This window comes from Elgaria multicarinata, chromosome 3, assembly GCF_023053635.1.
Source record: "Elgaria multicarinata webbii isolate HBS135686 ecotype San Diego chromosome 3, rElgMul1.1.pri, whole genome shotgun sequence".
Taxonomy (NCBI): domain Eukaryota; kingdom Metazoa; phylum Chordata; class Lepidosauria; order Squamata; family Anguidae; genus Elgaria; species Elgaria multicarinata.
In genome coordinates, this window is record NC_086173.1 from 158312501 (window position 1) to 158333609 (window position 21109).

The following is a 21109-nucleotide window of genomic DNA, read 5'->3' on the forward strand; positions in this document are numbered from 1 at the left end:
ATCCTTTGTGGATAGTCAATATATCAAAAATGCCGCTCTACATTTCTGTTTCAGAGAAAGGATTTGCCTGCTGCATCTAGCAGCGCTGCTTTGGAGGGGGACGGAAAGAGGAGACACCGTACTGCAGCTGCCAGGGTCTCCTCCCCAACCCCAGGAATGTCCCCCTTTCTCTTCTCCACGCTCTATTTTTCGAGCATCTAGACATAGCCAGTGCAGTTCCCTCCACAAAGGCTACAACCGATAGGGGAGCAGGGTTTCCTGGCTCCGAGGAAGAAAAATAGCTAGCAGTGTGATCAATACTCTTGGTTCAAAGTGTTCTAACACAAAACCGAAATCCCTCATGCATTGGAGACATCCTTATGTACTGTTATCTAGAAGTTGTGAATTTGTGGGTTTACATTATGTTGGACAATGGCAGCTGGTGGGACGGAACCAAGGGGTCGCCATAGGTGGGAAAAACTGTGTCATTGTCATGTCTAACCCTACTGTCGCTGTTTTGGGTGAAGGTGTTTCAGGTAATCAATCAGAATCAGATTCGGACCTAGAGGAGGTGGCACCAGACACCAGCCAGCCTGTACCAGTAGGGCAGGAAGCTCTTATGGGTGATTCATTAGCTGGGAGTCAGCCCTCTCCAGAGCTTATCTCCTCAAGGCCAAATCCTACACACAGTGGGAAGTGAGCTTTCTTCTGGAGGAGAGCGCCCCGACAAGCTAACTGATGCAAAAGTCCGCTGGAAGCTAAAATGCAGAGCGGAAGGAAGGTGTGAGAAAGTCAGTCAGACTAGGATTGCCCCAGAACCAGAAATTTCATGGCTGAAGACCTCTGGCTGCATTTTAACCACCTCAAGTTTCCTCCAGCTGGAATCACACGGGCACATTCATGTCCTTTCACACTCTTTTTATGAGACAGATTTCATTCAAAAAAAAAATTGGATTTGTAAATCCTTCCTACATTAAGATGGAACACATTAACAATTCATTAGTAATTATTTTCTCTTTCAAAAATCCAATATTCAATCAATTCATCCACCCGTTAGAAGCTTCTTTTACCCAATTACATTCCTATGTGTATTTTGTTAAAGCTGAGCCTGCTTATGATGATGCTTTCACATAGTTAATTCATTTGTAAATATTCTCCCTTCTTCGGTTACACTAATAATCAGTCAATTCCACAGCTCAAGGATTTCCCACACAGAACATTGGTATGGTGTCTCTCAAGAATGAATTCTCTAATGGGTTCTCAGACTGTGAGTCCTCCTGGAGCATTCTCCACACTCAAGGCATTATAAATAGTTTCTCTCCAGAATGAATTCTCTGATGTCTGTTCAACTTGTCTTTCTCGCTGAAGCACTTCCCGCACTGTGAACATTTGTATGGTTTCTCTCCAGTATGAGTTCTCTGATGTTTCTTCAACTTGGCTTTCTCGCTGAAGCACTTCCCACACTGAGAACATTTGTATGGTTTCTCTCCAGTATGAGTTCTTTGATGGATCTTCAAAATGCTTAGCCAAGCGAAGCTTTTCTCACACTCAGGGCATTTGTACGGTTTCTCTCCAGTATGAGTTCTACAATGCCTCTTTAACGTGCTTCCCTCGCTGAAGCACCTCGCACAATGAGGACATTTGTATGGTTTCTCTCCAGAATGAATTCTCTGGTGTCTTCTCAAATGGTCTCTCTTAGTGAAGCATCTCTCACACTGAGAACATTTGTATGGTTTCTCTCCAGTATGAGTTCTATGATGGATCTTCAAAATGCCTATTTGAGTGAAGCTTTTCTCACACTCTGGGCATTTGTATGGTTTCTCTCCAGTATGAGTCCTCTGATGGATCTTCAACGTGCTTCCCACTCTGAAGCACCTCCCACAATGAAGACATTTGCATGGTTTCTCTCCAGTATGAGTCCTCTGATGGATCTTCAACATGCTTCCCACTCTGAAGCACTTCCCACACTGAGAACATTTGTATGGTTTCAATCTAGTATCATTTTTCTCCTGTCTAGTAAAGATTTCCTCAGACTCAGGATCTTCACGCCCCCTCTCTGCAGTATGAAGTTGCTCATGAGTCATCAATTCTTCTCTCTGGTGGAAGCATTTCCGACAATGAGAACATTCATATGGTCTCCCCTCACTTTGAATTTCTTCATTACGCTTTAGAGTCTTTGAATAAATAAAGCTCTGTACACACTCAGTAGAGGTTTGAGATTTGTCTTCCGGATGGTTAATCTGAAGTCTATTCAAATTACCCTCTTTGCTATTCTCAGAAAATTCAGACTTACACCCACCTTTAATTGTTCGTTGATACTGATCAAAGCTTGGATTTCGCTGGAGATTTTCATCTGTCATGGGGCATTTGTCCTGATCCTCCCTGGCATCTATCATATCAGGTTGTAACTTGTAGCGATATCTTCTACCGTACTTGGAAAACATGAGCATGTTGTCCCTTGTGCGTCCTTTGGAAGGGGGGCTAATCACTGCTGTAAGATCTTCCGTGACCTCATGACATTCATTCTCTCTTCTCTCTGGCTCCGTCTCTTGACCCTTTTTGGACTTGCATCTTTCTTTGTGCATCTCAGCTGTGTCCATCACATTCTCTTGGCCCATCTGTGATGCTTTCCTGGACACAGCCTGTGGCTCCTTTCCTCCATACTGACAATCCACCATCTTGACCTTGCTTCCCTTCATGTCGCCTGTGGAAATGGAAAAAGAAACGGTGCTCATTCTCTGCCAAGCTCTTTTCAACACAACCACAGCCTCCGTTTGCCTGACTGGTCCTTCTAAGGCAGCGGTTCTCAACCTGTGGGTTGGGACCCCTTTGGGGGTCGAATGACCCTTTCACAGGGGTCGCCTAAGACCATCGGAAAACACATATTTCGATGGTTTTAGGAAACTGTATTGACTGAACTATGTCATGTATCATCTTTTGTATTATTAAAGCTATTGTTATGTATTATTTTCATTAGCAAACCATCCCATGACAATGGATCGTGTAGAGAAGAACGAAAATAATTTTATGGTTGGGGGTCACCACAACATGAGGAACTGTATTAAAGGGTCGCGGCATTAGGAAGGTTGAGAACCACTGTTCTAAGGCATCTCTCTCTCTGCTGCATCCAGGTCTCTTTCTACTTCTGTAAACCTTTCAACCCCCTCCTTTATTCTTAAATTATAAGATAATTGAAGCATAAGATATAAATGTAATTAATAAGGCAAATATTAGATAAATTAATTTAAAATATTAATTACAAATAAAGACTGCCGACATTATGTTCTCGGTGAAGGAAGCCAGGACCAATACAGTAATGTGAGGCCTGTGAGAAATACAGAGAAAGCTGTACCCAATGGTGCCCCTCTGCCAGCGGAAGTCATACCAATGGCAGACGGAATTTCCCTTCATAGAATGGTAGATTTGGAAGGGGCCTATAAGGCCATCGAGTCCAACCCCCTGCTCAATGGAGGAATCCACCCTAAAGCATCCCCGACAGATGGTTGTCCAGCTGCCTCTTGAATGCCTGCCTCTAGTGTGGGAGAGCCCACAACCTCCCTAGGTCACTGGTTCCATTGTCGTACTGCTCTAACAGTCAGGAAGTTTGTACTAAATCTTCATACATTGTTTTAATTATTACAGATTTTTTTTCTTTCCTTCCCCCCTTTTTTGTTATTCTTCTATCTCATTATTATTATTAATTATTTATTTATATAGCACCATCAGTGTACATGGTGCTGTACAGAGTAAAACAATAAAATAGCAAAACCCTGCCGCATAGGCTTACATTCTAATAGAATCATAATAAGACAAAAAGAAGGGGAAGAGAATGCACCAAACAGGCACAGGGGTAGATATGACAGATTTGTAAGCTGTTGTAATTGAAGCATATTGCTAAAAAAAAAATTAAAAAATTAAAACCATGGTAAGAAAGGCTGAGCTTCGGCTATTGGGCGGTATAGAAATGTAATAAATAAATAAATAAATAAATAATAGATGGACCAATATTTGCAGTTGATGTGAGGCAGCTTCCTGTTCCTGTGTTACGGGTGTCCCCCCTCCCTTTTATCTTAAATTTGATAAACTACGATGTCTTCACATCCACCCTGCAAGGTAGGACAGGCTGCAAGCCACATTTTGTCTCTGCTCCCCAAAAGTAGTGCTTTAAACACCCCTGTGTCTTTCCAATATCCCTTCATATACCCACTTTAGGTCAGGCTCGTAGTTATTATATAGAGGGAGGAGGAATGGATCCCTTTCCAGAACTTTCTTTAATCTCTTTAGCAACCTAGTGAGCAGGTTTACCTAGCAGACCAGCACATGGAGAGGGGGGAATCCAGGCAAAGCCAAAGAACCAAATCTACCCCAACCTATTCCTTAAACAACCAAGCAGAGAGAAGTTGCTCAAAATATATAAATGAAGCATCAAACTACCTTTCGATAACTTGCATACTAGAGCCTGAAGAGCTACTCTCCCACACGGCTTCCACCGGGGTGTCCCCTTGGGCTTCCAGGGCTTTGCAGAGTTTGTGCCTCGACTCTTTGCTCACCAGCAGAAACGCAAAAGTCCTTATAGGGGACCAGGCGGTTCTCAGGGAGGGCAATTCAAACTAACCAATCAATGTCCTCGGAGGACTTGGTCCTGCATCCTCCAGTCGATCCCCACTCCAGTCCTTTTGCATGAGGGAGGGGAATCTGGTGAGTCAGCCTGGAAGGCATAGAGATCTAAATTGGGTGCTTAGTCTGACCTTTGTTCAAACACGTTTCTAGAAAGATGGGGAGGGAGGGAAGCGTCGGAATAGGCTGTCCTGAGTTTGATTTTATCAGAAAGAGACTGGGTATAATAAATATCCTAACACGTGTCTTCTAATTGAAGACAAGACATAGAATCATAGAATAGTAGAGTTGGCAGGGACCTACAAGGCCATCGAGTCAAACCCCCTGCTCAATGCAGGAATCCACCCTAAAGCATCCCTGACAGATGGTTGTCCAGCTGCCTCTTGAAGGCCTCTAGGGTGGGAGAGCCCACAACCTCCCTAGGTAACTGATTCCATTGTCGTACTGCTCTAACAGCCAGGAAGTTTTTCCTCATGTAGCTTCCTTTAACTTGAGCCTATTATTCTGTGTCCTGCACTCTGCGCTAATCGAGAAGAGATCCTGGCCCTCCTCTGTGTGACAACCTTTGAAGTATTTGAAGAGTGCTCTCATGTCTCCCCTCAATCTTCTCTTCTCCAGGCTCAACATGCCCAGTTCTTTCAGTCTCTCTTCATAGGGCTTTGTTTCCAGACCCCTGATCATCCGGGTTGCCCTCCTCTGAACACGCTCCAGCTTGTCTGCGTCCTTCTTGACTTGTGGAGCCCAGAACTGGACGCAACACTCTAGATGAGGTCTAACCAGGGCCGAATAGAGAGGCACATCCCCCACATCTGCTCTACACGGTTGGGAGACCCCAAATGCCAATTCCCAGGCTTCCATGGGAGCCACCTCTGATTAAAACCCGGTTTAGGTTTTGTGTTTCCCCCGATATATACATATTTGGAATTCGAATGAGGACCACGCTTTCTGACAATCAATGCTTTGGAACTGCTCTTTCTATCCACTCTTCTTAGTTCTTAAAATAACAAATGGCCTCAGTTATTCTTTCCTGCATTGACGGGACTTGAGCAAAAGAGCTCCTTACCTGACGGCTCTACGTTCCCCCCGTCCTCCTGCAAGACTTGCCAGACTGTGGTCTGTTGGGCTGGCTGGGGCAAACCTGGGCTGACAATCTGCAAACACAGGCGACTTCCACGGACATCCATCTCTTCCTGCAGGGAGGAGAACAAGCAGAAGGAAGGACACTGTGGCAAAACCCCAAACAATTAATTCCACAAATATCAGTCCATGGATATACATTCCGTGAAATGAATTAATGGAGTAAATTGCCCCGTGCCACCCGAACATTTACAATTATTGTTTTAGAGACAGTTCTGGATCCACGAGCACCCCCAAACTATGAACCTGATCCTTTAAGGGGAGTGAAACCTCAATCCGTCTTGTCTGGATTGAGTCTCAGTTTATTGGCCCACCGCCATCCACCATGATTCAGAACAGCCACTGCTTCACCTGGGTTTGATGAAAAGGAGACGTAGAGCTGGGTTACATCCACATATATTCAGTGAAATGAATTAATGGAGAAAACTGCCCCATCCCACCCGAACATTTTTAATTATTATTTTAGAGATAAACTTGAGAAAAGAGGTGGCTGGTTGTAAGGTTTTGTTTCTGCCTCTGGCTGCAACCCCATTGATCCTTGGGAGATCAGGGCTCTGCAGGCCTTCTCCCAGCTGCCTGGAAATGAGAACATCCCATCGGTGAAGTTCCTCAAATTCCAGCATCTCTGTTACCCTGAATCACCAGAACGTCACCTACCGCTTTCACACCAGTTTCGTCCATTTCTTGTTCTTCAGGAAGAAGTGAAGAATTTGAAAAGCTTGGGAATTGGCTTCCACTGCCTGAGAAGGACAGAAGGAGGATTTTACCAAGGGAAGCAGCCCCTTCTTTATGTTTAATTGAATAAACTAAAAAAAATTCCTCTTCATCAAACCTGCAGGAGTTATACTAGAGTGACCAGATTTAAAAGAGGGCAGGGCACCTGCAGCTTTGACTGTTGTGATGAAGAGGGAATTTCACCAGGTTCTCCATATCTACAAATGTCACCTGCCGAAATCCCCTTTTCAATACAACAGTTAAAGATACAGGAGCCCTGTCCTCCTTTTCATATGGTCACCCTATGTGAATGCTTATTTAGACAACCTGATTAGTGAATGGGGGGGGGGAAACAATTCTGTACCTTCACTATAAAAATATTTTTTCCATATGCTGTTTTAACATGTTATTGTGACTTTAGAGCTGACACATTGGACACTATTATTGTTTTCTTTATTTTCTATATAGTGGAAGCTTCTGCACCGTAGGATTTCTTTGGAGGGGTTTACGGTGGTGTATCGGCAAGGAGAAAGTGTTTTGTATACTTTTTACAAACTGTATACGTAAGAATTCTGAATATATCACCCACATTTGTAATAGATTGTGTCTATCTTATATTCCACGTGTGAGTCTTTGTGGTTGAGTGCTCAGCACCCCAATTGTGTTTTTGCAATTTCAACCACAGCCTTCTATTTTCTCTACACCATGTATAAATATACATAAATATACGGTGTGTGCTTGACCATCTTCCTGAAGGTAAAATCAGGAATGCTAGAATGCCAGAGAAGAAATAAAATCACCAGGTCCACTCACTGACGGTCAAGTGCTTGGTGGCATATTATTTCCTATATATGGTGTAACTGCTGTTTAAATCTACTTCTAATGCTTTCACAAAGACAGAATTGAAGCAAATGGTCAGTGTTATGCAGAGAGAGATGCCTGAGGAAGAGGAAGAGGGATTGAACTATTGATGGCAAAACAAGTTGGCAAAGACTGCTGGCAAGGGATGGGTTGCACCTCACAAGGGCTGGAAAGAATGAGTTCGGCCACAGCATGAAGAACTTCATCAGGAGGGCTTTAAACTGAATCTTGCGGGGGTGGGAGACGTAAATTTTGAGGCAACAATGGATGAAGGCCAATGCACCACAGTACAGAGAACAGCTCCAACAGAGTCCCAAAATAGTGTCTGCAACAAGGTAGGAACAAAGCCAAACTATAAAACACATGGTCTTCGATGTCTATATACTAATGCCCAGAGCATGGGAAACAAACAGAATGAACTTGAACTCTTATTACATGAAGGCAAATACGACTTGATAGGTATAACTGAAACTTGGTGGGATGACTCCCATGACTGGAATATAGCAATTGAAGGATATAACTTGTTCAAAAAGAACAGAAGAAATAGAAAGGGAGGTGGAGTTGCACTATATGTTAAAAATACCTATCCCTGCACAGAAATACAGGCGGATGAGATTGGGAGCCCCGTTGAGAGCGTCTGAATTAAAATAAATGGGGCTAGGAATAAAAAGAATATGATAATCGGAGTCTACTACCGACCACCCAATCAAGAAGACGAGGACGAAACTTTTGAGAAACAAATTACCAGTGTTTCAAGGAAGTGTGATGTAGTAGTGATGGGGGACTTCAATTACCCTGATATCTGTTGGGAGACCATTACTGCCAAAAGCGGCCCTTCCAAGAAATTCCTGACATGTATGGGTGATAACTTTCTCCTACAGAAAGTGGTGGAAGGAACTAGAGGATCGGCAATCCTTGACTTGTTATTGACCAATAGGGATGACTTAGTGGATAAAGTGGCAGTTACGGGAACTCTGGGGGAAAGTGACCACGTCATACTTGAATTCTTGATTATGAAGGAGACAAAAGCCATACACATACTCTGGATTTTAGGAAAGCTGATTTTAATAAACTCAGAACTATTATAAGTAAGGTCCCGTGGCAAGGGAGCCTAAAAAGAAAAGGAGTGCAGGATGGGTGGGAGTATCTAAAAAATGAAATTTTAAAGGCACAGTTACAAACAATTCCAACAAGGAGAAAAGATAGAAGACAACAGAGGAAACCAATGTGGCTCCACAAAAAGCTTATTGATGAACTGAAAACAAAAAGGGATACATATAGGAAGTGGAAGGAAGGCCAGGCTACAAAAGAAGAGTACAGACAAGTGGCGCAGAAGTGCCGAAATGGCGTCAGGAAGGCTAAAGCTGTGAATGAGCTGAGATTAGCGAGGGATGCTAAAAGCAATAAAAAGGCTTTCTTCAGATACGTAAGTAGTAAAAGACAGAGGAAAGAAATGGTGGTTCAACTGCTTAATGAGGATGGCAAATTGATAACAGACGACAAACAAAAGGCTGAAGTGCTCAATTCCTACTTTGCCTCGGTCTTCTCCCAAAAGCGGGTCTATGACCCCCCTGGAAAAAGTGAAGCAGAAGTTGAGGGGGCAGGATTGCAGTTTGAGATTGATAAACAAATGGTCAAAGAACACCTAATTTCCTTGAATGAGTTCAAATCTCCAGGGCCCGATGAACTGCATCCAAGAGTAATGAAGGAGCTAGCGGAAGAACTCTCAGAACCTTTGTCTATTATCTTTGCAAAATCATGGAAGACGGGTGAGGTGCCGGACGACTGGAGGAGGGCTAACGTTGTCCCTATCTTCAAAAAGGGCAAAAAGGAGGAACCTGGGAACTACAGACCAGTCAGTCTGACATCCATCCCTGGGAAAATTCTGGAGCAGATTATAAAGAAGTCAATCTGTAAACACCTTGAAATCAATGCAGTGATTACTAGAAGCCAACATGGATTTGTCAGGAACAAATCCTGTCAGACTAATTTGATCTCATTTTTTGATAGGATAACCTCCCTTGTGGACTGTGGGAATGCTGTCCATGTCATATATCTTGACTTCAGCAAAGTACCACATGACATTCTGATTAACAAACTAGCTAAAAGTGGGCTAGATGGAACAACTATTAGGTGGATCCACAGTTGGCTACAGAATCGGACTCAAAGAGTACTTATCAATGGAACCTTCTCAAACTGGGGAGAGGCAACGAGTGGGGTGCCTCAGGGCTCAGTCCTGGGCCCAGTGCTCTTCAACATTTTTATTAATGATTTGGACGAGGAGGTGCAGGGAACGCTGATCAAATTTGCAGATGACACAAAATTGGGTGGGATAGCTAATACCCTGGAAGACAGAAACAAACTTCAAAGTGATCTTGATAGGCTGGAGTGCTGGGCTGAAAACAACAGAATGAAATTTAATAGGGATAAATGCCAAGTTCTACATTTAGGGAATAGAAACCAAATGCACAGTTACAAGATGGGGGACACTTGGCTCAGCAATACTACAAACGAGAAAGATCTTGGAATTGTTGTAGATCACAAGCTGAATATGAGCCAACAGTGCGATATGGCTGCAAGAAAGGCAAATGCTATTTTGGGCTGCATTAATAGAAGTATAGCTTCCAAATCACATGAGGTACTGGTTCATCTGTCAGGGATGCTTTAGGGTGGATTGCTGCATTGAGCAGGGGGTTGGACCCGATGGCCTTGTAGGCCCCTTCCAACTCTGCTATTCTATGATTCTATGATTCTAAGTTCAATGTGGTTGGTGGGCCTAGAAGGCCTACAGGGGGGGCTAAGAAATTAAGGCAAGTAGGCTTGATATACCTGCTTTGTATGTAGGCCTCTGTATGGAGTTTGGTTCTTGCAAGTGAACTGAATGATGGGATTGGAATAATGTAAGTGCCTGAATGTGCTTTAATGCTAAAACGGTGATATCAACCAGGAAATGCTTGATTGGAATTTCTGACTGTCAAGACTTCTTGATATATAAGGAGGACTGACCATGCAGTCCAATCTGACATTGCTGGAAAACTCATGGACCATTTGTTGATACGGTATAATGAAGAAGTTTTCTTTCATCTCTCTTTGTTTTGCTAATTAGTTCGGATGCCACCATGTCTAAATACACATGCCTTTCTCACTGGCAGTTGTCTGTAGGACTTTCTCCATAAGCTGTATTACGCTCAATAAAACAGAGTTGGCTTACAACCAAAGTGAATTTTTATCTTTAACATCTGCAAAAAGTCCTCCGGAAGCTAAAACGCACAGAGCACAAGGAAGGTGTGAGAAAGTCGGTCCAACTAGGATTGCACCAGAACCTGCCTCCGCACCAGGCTCTCTGAAGTTACAGGAGTTTGGGAAGGGTCTTCCTTTTCGCTTTGGTCAGACAATTGTCTCGCTTAGTTTGCATAGTTTTGCCTAGGGGGAAGTTTCCAAGAGATTAGCCTCTCTTCTGGCAGAAGAGATGTTTGCTGCTTAATAAAAGCTTTGTGGATTACCTAGCAGGCCTCATCATTTGTCTCCCATCAAAAGCAGGAGCTGTCTGAGAAACACCACAATCATCATGATGCTGAACATATTCTCCAATCATCCACATGGTGATAATGACAACATTACTCATAGAAGGCAATGTTGAGACCGAAAATTTAATAGCTGAAGACCTCTGGCAGCATTTTAACCCCCTCAAGTTCCCTCCAGCTGAAATCACACGGACACATTCATGTCCTTTCACACTCTTTTAATAAGACAGATTTCATTCAAAAAAAATTATTGGGATTTGTAAATCCTTCCTACATTAGGATGGAACACAAAAACAATTCATTTGTAATTATTCTCTCTTTCAAAAATCCAATATTCAATCAATTCATCCACCCATTAGAAGCTTCTTTTACCCAATTACATTCCTATGTATATTTTGTTAAAGATGAAGCTGCTTATTAACATTCACATAGTTAATTCATTTGTAAGTATGCCCTCTTCGTCGGTTACACGAATAACCAGTCAATTCCTCAACTCAAGCATTGCCCACACTGAGAACATTGGTATGGTGTCTCTCAAGAATGAATTCTCTAATGGGTTCTCAGACTGTGAGTCCTCCTGGAGCATTCTCCACACTCAAGGCATTATAAGTAGTTTGTCTCCAGAATGAATCCTCTGATGTTTCTTCAACTTGGCATTCTCGCTGAAGCACTTCCCGCACTGTGAACATTTGTATGGTTTCTCTCCAGAATGAATTTTCTGATGTCTCTTGAAATTGGTGTTCACGCCGAAGCACTTCCCACACTGAGAACATTTGTATGGTTTCTCTCCAGAATGAATTCTCTGGTGTCTTCTCAAACTTCTTGTCACAGTGAAGCACTTCCCACAATGAGAACATTTGTATGGTTTCTCTCCAGTATGAGTTCTATGATGTTTCTTCAACTTGTCTCTCTTAGTGAAGCACCTCCCACACTGAGAACATTTGTATGGCTTCTCTCCAGTATGAGTTCTATGACGGATCTTCAAAATGATTTGTTGAGTGAAGCTTTTCTCACACTCTGGGCATTTGTACGGTTTCTCTCCAGTATGAGTTCTCTGATGGATCTTCAACGTGCTTTTCACTCTGAAGCATTTCCCACACTGAGGACATTTGTGTGGTTTCAATCTAGTATCAATTTTCTCATGTCTAGTGAAGATTTCCTCCGACTCAGGATCTTCATGCCTCTTCTCTCCATTATGAAGTTGCTCATGATTCATCAATTCTTCTCTCTGGTGGAAGCATTTCCGACAATGAGAACATTCATATGGTCTCCCCACACTTTGAATTTCTTGATTACGCTTTAGAGTCTTTGAATAAATAAAGCTCTGTACACACTCAGTAGAGGTTTGAGATTTGTCTTCTGGGTGGTTAAACTGAAGTCCATTCGAATTACCCTCTTTGCTATTCTCAGAAAATTCAGACTTACACCCACCTTTAATAGTTTGTTGATACTGATCAAAGCGTGGATTTTGGTGGAGATTTTCATCTGTCATGGGGCATTCGTCCTGATCCTCCCTGGCATCTATCATATCAGGTTGTAACTTGTAGCGATATCTTCTACCGTACTTGGAAAACATGGGCATGTTGTCCCTTGTGCGTCCTTTGGAAGGGGGGCTAACATCAGCTGTAAGAACTTCTGTGACTTTATGACATTCATTCTCTCTTCCCTCTGCCTCCGTCTCCTGTCCCTTACTGGACTTGCATCCTTCTTTGTGCATCTCAGCTGTCTCCAGCACATTCGCTTGGCCCATCTGTGATGCTTTCCCGGACACAGCCTGTGGCTCCCTTCCTCCATACTGACAATCCTCCATCTTGACCTTGCTCCCCTTCCTGTCGCCTGTGGAAAAAGAAATGGTGCTCATTCTCTGCCGAGCTCTTTTCAACACAACCACAGCCTCCGTTTGCCTGACTCTTCCTTCTAAGGCATCTCTCTCTCGCTCTCTGCTGCATCCAGGTCTCTTTCTATTTCCGTAATCCTTTCAACCCCCTCCTTTATTCTTAAATTATAAGATAATTGAAGCATAAGATATAAATGTAATAAATAAGGCAAATATTAGATAAATTAATTTATAATATTAATTACAAATAAAGACTGGTGACATTATGTTCTCGGTGAAGGGAGCCAGGACCAATACAGTATTGTGAGGCCTGTGAAAAATGCAGAGAAAACTGTACCCAATGGTGCCCCTCTGTCAGCAGAAGAGATACCAATGGCAGACGGAATTTCCCTTCATAGAATGGTAGATTTGGAAGGGGCCTACAAGGCCATCGAGTCCAACCCCCTGCTCAATGCAGGAATCCACCCTAAAGCATCCCTGACAGATGGTTGTCCAGCTGCCTCTTGAATGCCTGTAGTGTGACAGAGCCCACAACCTCCCTAGGTAACTGGTTCCATTGTTGTACTGCTTTAACAGTTGGTATGTTTTTCCTGAAGTCCAGCCAGAATCCGGCTTCCTGTAACTTGAGCCCGTTATTCCGTGTCCTGCACTCTGCGCTAATCAAGTATAGATCCTGGCCCTCCTCTGTGTGACAACCTTTTAAGTATTTGAAGAGTGCTCTCATATCTCCCTCAATCTTCTCTTCTCCAGGCTAAACATGCCCAGTTCTTTCAGTCTCTCTTCATAGGGCTTTGTTTCCAGACCCCTGATCATCCTGGTTGCCCTCCTCTGAACACACTCCAGCTTGTCTGCGTCCTTCTTGACTTGTGGAGCCCAGAACGGGATGCAATACTCTAGATGAGGCCTAACCAGGGCCGAATAGAGAGGCACAGTCCCCACACCTGCTCTAAATTCTTGGGAGACCCCAAATTCCTGCATTGACGGGACTTGAGCAAAAGAGCTCCTTACCTGAAGGCTCCACGTTCCCCCCGTTCTCCTGCAGGACTTGCCAGACTGTGGTCTGTTGGGCTGGCCGGGGCAAACTCCGGCTGACGATCTGCAAACGCAGGCGACTTCCACGGACATCTATCTCTTCCTGCAGGGAGGAAAATGGGCAGAAGGAAGGACACTATGGCAAAACCCCAAACAATTAATTCCACAAATATCAGTCCATGGATATACATGCCGTGAAATGAATGAATGGAGTACACTGCCCCGTGCCACCCGAACATTTAAAATTATTGTTTTAGAGACAGTTCTGGATCCATGAGCACCCCCAAACTATGAACCCGATCCTTTAGGGAGAGCGAAACCTCAATCCGTCTTGTCTGGATTGAGTCTCAGTTTATTGGCCCACCGCCATCCACCATGATTCAGAACAGCCACTGCCTCACCTGGGTTTGATGAAAAGTAGAGGTAGAGCTGGGTGTCATCCGCATATATTCAGTGAAACAAATTAATGGAGAAAACTGCCCCATCCCACCCGAACATTTTAGACATAAACTTGAGAAAAGAGGTGGCTGGTTGCAAGATTTCGTTTTTGCCTCTGGCCGCAACCCCATTGTTACTTGGGGGATGAGGGCTCTGCAGGCCTTCTCCCAGCTGCTTGGAAATGAAAACATCCCATTGGCGAAGTTCCTCAAATTCCAGCATCTCTGTTACCCTGAATCACCAGAACGTCTCCTACCGCTTTCACACCAGTTTGGTCCGTTTCTTGTTCTTCAGGAAGAAGTGAAGAATTTGAAAAGTTGGGGAATTGGCTTCCACTGCCTGAGAAGGACAGAAGGAAGATTTTATAAAAGGAAGCAGCCCCTTCTTTCCTTTGTGCTTAGGATAGCCGGGATTATTATTTTACTCATAACATTAATAAACAGAGAGAAGAATTATTGTCAACAAAATTGAAATGATTCCGAGATCCCTGAACTTCTAAAATAGTGACATGGGTGCTAGATTTCAAACGAAAAAGGCACCGTAGGAACAATGGTCATCTCTGGTGTTAATAGATCATTTGAAAATTAGCTACTTCCCCAAGTTAAAAAAACAACAACGCTACTGGAAGCTCCTTCTAGGAACACTGTTAATCTTCACATGTGCCTGCATGCAGAAACAACTGTGCTGTAAGGAGGAGTCAACTTCTGAGTTACAAGATTGGGCTGTTATCTGGAATAATGGTAAAAGAGCAATGCACAGGAGACTTATGCTCCCCATGGTTTTAATTTCTGTGAACCGCCCAGAGAGCTTCGGCTATTGGGCGCTATAAACATGTAATAAATAAATACAATAAAAGACCAATGCACAGGAGACAGATAAAAAACTGGGTGCTCTTGACAAAGGCATGGCTTCCTGCGATACACACTGCTTTTGTCCTACTGTAATCTCTAGGACACCTTTGCAGGATTTTTTCTTTAAAACCCCCCACTGGAAAACCGCTTTTTCAGTTATGACAGTCTATGAGTATAACACAGAAACAAAAGAGAAGAAATTCTCAAATGTTGCCTATAAGTGTTTTAAATAAACATGAATGACCTTGTTTACCAATACAGATGACACATAAGAAATGGAAGACCAAAAGTTTATTTTGTTTCCCATTTCCTATGTGTAGTATAAATATGTGGAGTTACAACATGGATAAAATGTTGCCTTATAAGATAGTGGTTCCCAATTGGTGGTCCCACCCAGGGCGTCCGTGGCACCTTTCACATATTCACCATTCATTCCTGGAGTCCACTGATGACGCATTCCTACCAGAAGTAAAATATACCATCACTGAGCACCTGCGTGATTTAGTGACTAGCTTCAGAGATTAATTCCCTGCACCTAATCCTGAAATCTCATGGAGAAGGAATCCTTTTGAATGTGACTTGTGATGGTTCATTGGAATCATTTTTCAAAGAAGATAGACTGGACCAATTCTGGTTGAAGGTTTTTCCTGATTATAAGAAGTTAGGTGAAAAAGCTTTGAAGCATCTAGTTCCCTTTTGTTCCACATATCTTTGTGAACAAGCATTTTTGACATTTTGTTATATGAAGAACAAGCGTAGAAATCGGCTCTATGTTGAGTCTACTACCGACCACCCAATCAAGGAGAAGACGAGGACAAAACTTTTGAGAAACAAATTGCCAGTGTTTCAAGGAAGTGTGATGTAGTAGTGATGGGGGACGTCAATTACCCTGATATCTGTTGGGAGACAAATACTGCCAAAAGTGGCCCTTCCAAGAAATTCCTGACATGTTTGGGTGATAACTTTCTCCTACAGAAAGTAGAGGAAGGAACTAGAGGATCGGCAATCCTTGACTTGATATTTACCAATAGGGATGACTTAGTGGATAAAGTGGCAGTTACGGGAACTCTGGGGGAAAGTGACCACGTCATACTTGAATTCTTGATTATGAAGGAGACAAAAGTTGAGTGTAGCCATACACGTACTCTGGATTTTTAGGAAAGCTGATTTTAATAAACTCAGAACTATAATAAGTAAGGTCCCGTGGCAAATGAGCCTAATGAGAAAAGGAGTGCAGGATGGGTGGGAGTAATTAAAAAAGGAAATTTTAAAGGCACAATTACAAACAATTCCAACAAGGAGAAAAGATAGAAGACAACAGAGGAAACCAATGTGGCTCCACAAAAAGCTTAGAGATGACCTGAAAACAAAAAAGGATACATATAGGAAGTGGAAGGAAGGCCAGGCTACAAAAGAAGAGTACAGACAGGTGGCGCAGAAGTGCCGAAATGGCGTCAGGAAGGCCAAAGCTGTGAATGAGCTGAGATTAGCGAGGGATGCTAAAAGCAATAAAAAGGCTTTCTTCAGATACGTGAGAAGTAAAAGACAGAGGAAAGAAATGGTGGTTCAACTGCTTAATGAGGATGGCAAATTGATAACAGATGACAAAGAAAAGGCTGAAGTGCTCAATTCCTACTTTGCCTCAGTCTTCTCCCAAAAGCGGATCTATGACCCCCCTGGAAAAAGTGAAGCAGAAGTTGAGGGGGCAGGATTACAGTTTGAGATTGATAAACAAATGGTCAAAGAACACCTAATTTCCTTGAATGAGTTCAAATCTCCAGGGCCCGATGAACTGCATCCAAGAGTAATGAAGGAGCTAGCGGAAGAACTCTCAGAACCTTTGTCTATTATCTTTGCAAAATCATGGAAGACGGGTGAGGTGCCGGATGACTGGAGGAGGGCTAACGTTGTCCCTATCTTCAAAAAGGGCAAAAAGGAGGAACCTGGGAACTACAGACCAGTCAGTCTGACATCCATCCCTGGGAAAATTCTGGAGCAGATTATAAAGAAGTCAGTCTGTAAACACCTTGAAATCAATGCAGTGATTACTAGAAGCCAACATGGATTTGTCAGGAACAAATCCTGTCAGACTAATTTGATCTCATTTTTTGATCGGGTAACCTCCCTTGTGGACTGTGGGAATGCTGTGGACGTCATATATCTTGACTTCAGCAAAGCTTTCGACAAAGTGCCCCATGATATTCTGATTAACAAACTAGCTAAAAGTGGGCTAGATGGAACAACTATTAGGTGGATTCACAGTTGGCTACAGAATCGGACTCAAAGTGTACTTATCAATGGAACCTTCTCAAACTGGGGAGAGGCAACGAGTGGGGTACCGCAGGGCTCAGTCCTGGGCCCAGTGCTCTTCAACATTTTTATTAATGATTTGGACGAGGAGGTCCAAGGAACACTTATCAAATTTGCAGATGACACAAAATTGGGTGGGATAGCTAATACCCTGGAAGACAGAGACAAACTTCAAAGTGATCTTGATAGGCTGGAGTGCTGGGCTGAAAACAACAGAATGAAATTTAATAGGGATAAATGCCAAGTTCTACATTTAGGAAATAGAAACCAAAGGCACAGTTACAAGATGGGGGATACTTGGCTCAGCAATACTACAAACGAGAAGGATCTTGGAATTGTTGTAGATCGCAAGCTGAATATGAGCCAACAGTGTGATATGGATGCAAGAAAGGCAAATGCTATTTTGGGCTGCAGTCATAGAAGTATAGCTTCCAAATCACGTGAGGTACTGGTTCCTCTCTATTTGGCCACGGTTAGGCCGCATCTAGAGTATTGAGTCCTGTTCTGGGCTCCACAATTCAAGAAGGACGCAGACAAGCTGGAGCGTGTTCAGAGGAGGGCAACCAGGATGATCAGGGGTCTGGAAACAAAGCCCTATGAAGAGAGACTGAAAGAACTGGGCATGTTTAGCCTGGAGAAGAGAAGATTGAGGGGAGACATGATAGCACTCTTCAAATACTTAAAAGGTTGTCACACAGAGGAGGGCCAGGATCTCTTCTTGATCCTCCCAGAGTGCAGGACACGGAATAACGGGCTCAAATTAAAGGAAGCCAGATTCCAGCTGGACATCAGGAAAAACTTCCTGACTGTTAGAGCAGTACGACAATGGAATCAGTTACCTAGGGAGGTTGTGGGCTCTCCCACACTAGAGGCCTTCAAGAGGCAGCTGGACAACCATCTGTCAGGGATGCTTTAGGGTGGATTCCTGCATTGAGCAGGGGGTGGGACTCGATGGCCTTGTAGGCCCCTTCCAACTCTGCTATTCTATGATTCTATGATTTGAGATTAAAAGTAGAAAATATTGAACCGGATGTGGAAGGGATTGTTCGGGACAAAAAGAAGCATGATTTCTCCCATCACATTTAGGTTTAGTAGCTGGTAGGCATGTTATAATTTGTTCAATTGTAAACTAGACGTTAGTAAAATTAAATTCGTCTTTATATTCCTAACTAAAACATTGTCATTTTTGTGTGGTAATATCAGAGCTGCCCCACCCCCCTTAATCTGAACTAGTCCAAGCATCGCACAATCACAAAAGTAGCATCACCGTTTTGCTCAGGTTCTTTACAGATCTGTCCCTTCACAGGATCTGACGGTTCTTCAAACTCCTCCTTCAGCGGCCCCTGAAACAGGCAGGATGATTCTACTCAGAACAGAGGGCAAGAAATACTTTCTGCTCATCTGGGTAAAAATGGTTTATCTGTGTTTTAATTCATTGAATATAGTATTTTCTGCTTCAAAACACCCTGCGCTAAGGCAGGATATATCTGTAATCAATAAAATATTAGTAATAATAATAATAACAGGAATATTGTAACGTATTGTATGTGGCAATACACTGCAATGGGGGAAGTTTCTACAATTGTAGAACTTCTAAAAACAACGAAAAGGCTCTGATTTAAATTGGCATTCAGTGTCCAAAGTTCAGCTTGTCATTAGCTAGGTTTGATCACTTCTGCCCATATTTAACTGAATAATTGCAGATGCTTCCAACTACCTTAAGTACATCCTATGTCATTTCTGAGATTCTAGGAATAAAATATTGATTCCTCACCTGCCAGGCCGCTGTCACAGCCCCTTTCTTTCTTGTGAGGAAGTCCTCGGCCAGGGCCACAGCCTGGGAACAGGTGTCCGGCCCTCCTGCCCGGATCCAGCCCTGGAGGTCCACTGGCAGGCTGGCCAGGAACTGCTCCAGGATCAGCAGCTCCAGGATCTGCTCCTTGCTGTGTCTCTCCGGCTTCAGCCACTGCCGGCAAAGCTCCTGGACTTGGCTGTGAATCCTTCGGGGGTCTCTGACCTCCTGGCAGTAGAATTGCCTGAAGTGCTGGCGCTGCGCCTCCATCCTCAGGGCTTCCCCTCGCAAGATGGCCGCCTTCACTTTCCCATAGTCCTCCTGATCTCTGGCTTCCAGGCTCCGAAAGGCCTCTTCTGCTTCCCCACTGAGGGCTGGCAGGAGCCGGGCCGCCCACTCTCCACTCGGCCACCGGAGGGCCTTGGCCACTTGCTCAAAGGAGGCCAGGAAAGCCTTGGCATCTTCACATGGTGCCGTCTCTGACATCCCTTGGCTTCCCCCTCCTGTGTGAAGGGGCTGCAGTGTCCTCAGGAACTCCTGCCATTGGGCTTCCCAGCGCTCTTGCATCCCCCTGGATGGTTCCCCTTTGACCTCTTGCAATGAGTCCCATCCTGGTCGGTCTGTCGCATATTCCAGCTGAACTGCCCTGGAGGCTTTTCCTGCTCTGCCCGGTCCTTCTAGTTCTGGGCCTGCAGGTTTTCTCCCCTTCATCGCTTTCTCTCCTAGCGGTGCCCTCTCAAATCTAGAATTAGAGTATTTCCAAATTAGACATTTTTAGTGGAATATCTTAGACATAACCAATATTTAAGAGTTTTAAAAACTAATTTTGAAATACAGGGGAGAATCCTATCCATGGTTTATAAGGTATTTAAAAATCAAATAAAGGATGACACCGGACCAGATGTTCATAATGAAAAGAATATTTGGAACTAAAGTCACACATTCACTCCAAACAAGATTATTATTATTATTGTTATTATTTATTTATTTATATAGCACCATCAATGTACATGGTGCTGTACAGAGTAAAACAGTAAAAAGCAAGACCCTGCCGCATAGGCTTACATTCTATTAAAATCATAGTAAAGCAATAGGGAGGGGAAGAGAATGCAAACAGGCACTGGGTAGGGTAAACAGGCACAGGGTAGGGTGAAACTAACAGTATAAAGTCCAAACAACATTATTATTATGATTATTAATTTAAGATGCTGCTTTAAGATCATAGCATGATGGTAATTATTCAAGGAATAACACACATAAAGTTTTTTTCAGAGTTTGTCATATATGGGTCGAAGTGAGATAGAGAGACAGGCAAAATTACTATTACCTATGGTAAACCTGGTGAAATTCCCTCTTCATCACAACAGTTAAAGCTGCAGGTGCCCTGCCCTCTTTTAAATCTGGCCATTCTAGTATAGCTCCTGCAGCTTTAACCATTATGATGAAGAGGAAATTTCACCAGGTTCCCCATATATACAAACGACACCGGCTGAAATTCCCTTTTTAATACCACTGTTAAAGATACAGGAGCCCTGTCCTCCCTTTCATAGGGTCACCCTATAGTAAAGTACCAAGCAGAGAGAAGCTGCTCAAAAAACAAAGGGACATGAAACTAGCTCACCATAACTTCCTGCCTGGCATTTCTTCTCATTTATGTGTTAAATCTGACAAAACCTTAAATCTGACAAATCTGTCTACACTTCCATCCTGCAAGGTAGGACAGGCTGCAAGGCGCATTTTGTCTCTGCTCCCCAAAAGTAGTGCTTCAACCACCCCTGTGCCTTTCCAATATCCCTTCAGATGCCCAGGGAAGGTCAGGCTCGGGGTTATTATCTAGAGCAGCCTTTCTCAACCTGGGGCGCTCCAGATGTGTTGGACTACAACTCCCAGAATGCCCCAGCCAGCTGGCTGGGGAATTCTGGGAGATGCAGTCCAACACATCTGGAGTGCCCCAGGTTGAGAACCACTGATCTAGAGGGAGAAGGATGGGCCCCATTTCAGAACTTTCTTTAATCTT

The 21109-nt window shown here is 43.5% G+C and overlaps 2 protein-coding genes across 2 annotated transcripts; both read right to left on the reverse strand.

The window, feature by feature from the left end:
* Positions 1–1274: 1274 nt before the first annotated feature.
* On the reverse strand, positions 1275–15423 carry LOC134395630 (zinc finger protein 883-like). Its single transcript, XM_063121788.1, has 6 exons — positions 15384–15423; positions 14396–14478; positions 13678–13804; positions 11504–12668; positions 9496–9498; positions 1275–1767 (listed from the first exon to the last, which is right to left on the reverse strand). The coding sequence occupies exons 1-6, from the start codon at positions 15421–15423 to the stop codon at positions 1275–1277; spliced, it is 1911 nt and encodes a 636-aa protein (XP_062977858.1).
* Positions 15424–18529: 3106 nt separating this feature from the next.
* LOC134395631 (zinc finger protein 232-like) lies at positions 18530–19803 on the reverse strand. Its single transcript, XM_063121789.1, has 2 exons — positions 19075–19803; positions 18530–18643 (listed from the first exon to the last, which is right to left on the reverse strand). The coding sequence occupies exons 1-2, from the start codon at positions 19801–19803 to the stop codon at positions 18530–18532; spliced, it is 843 nt and encodes a 280-aa protein (XP_062977859.1).
* Between the last annotated feature and the right edge of the window lie 1306 nt (positions 19804–21109).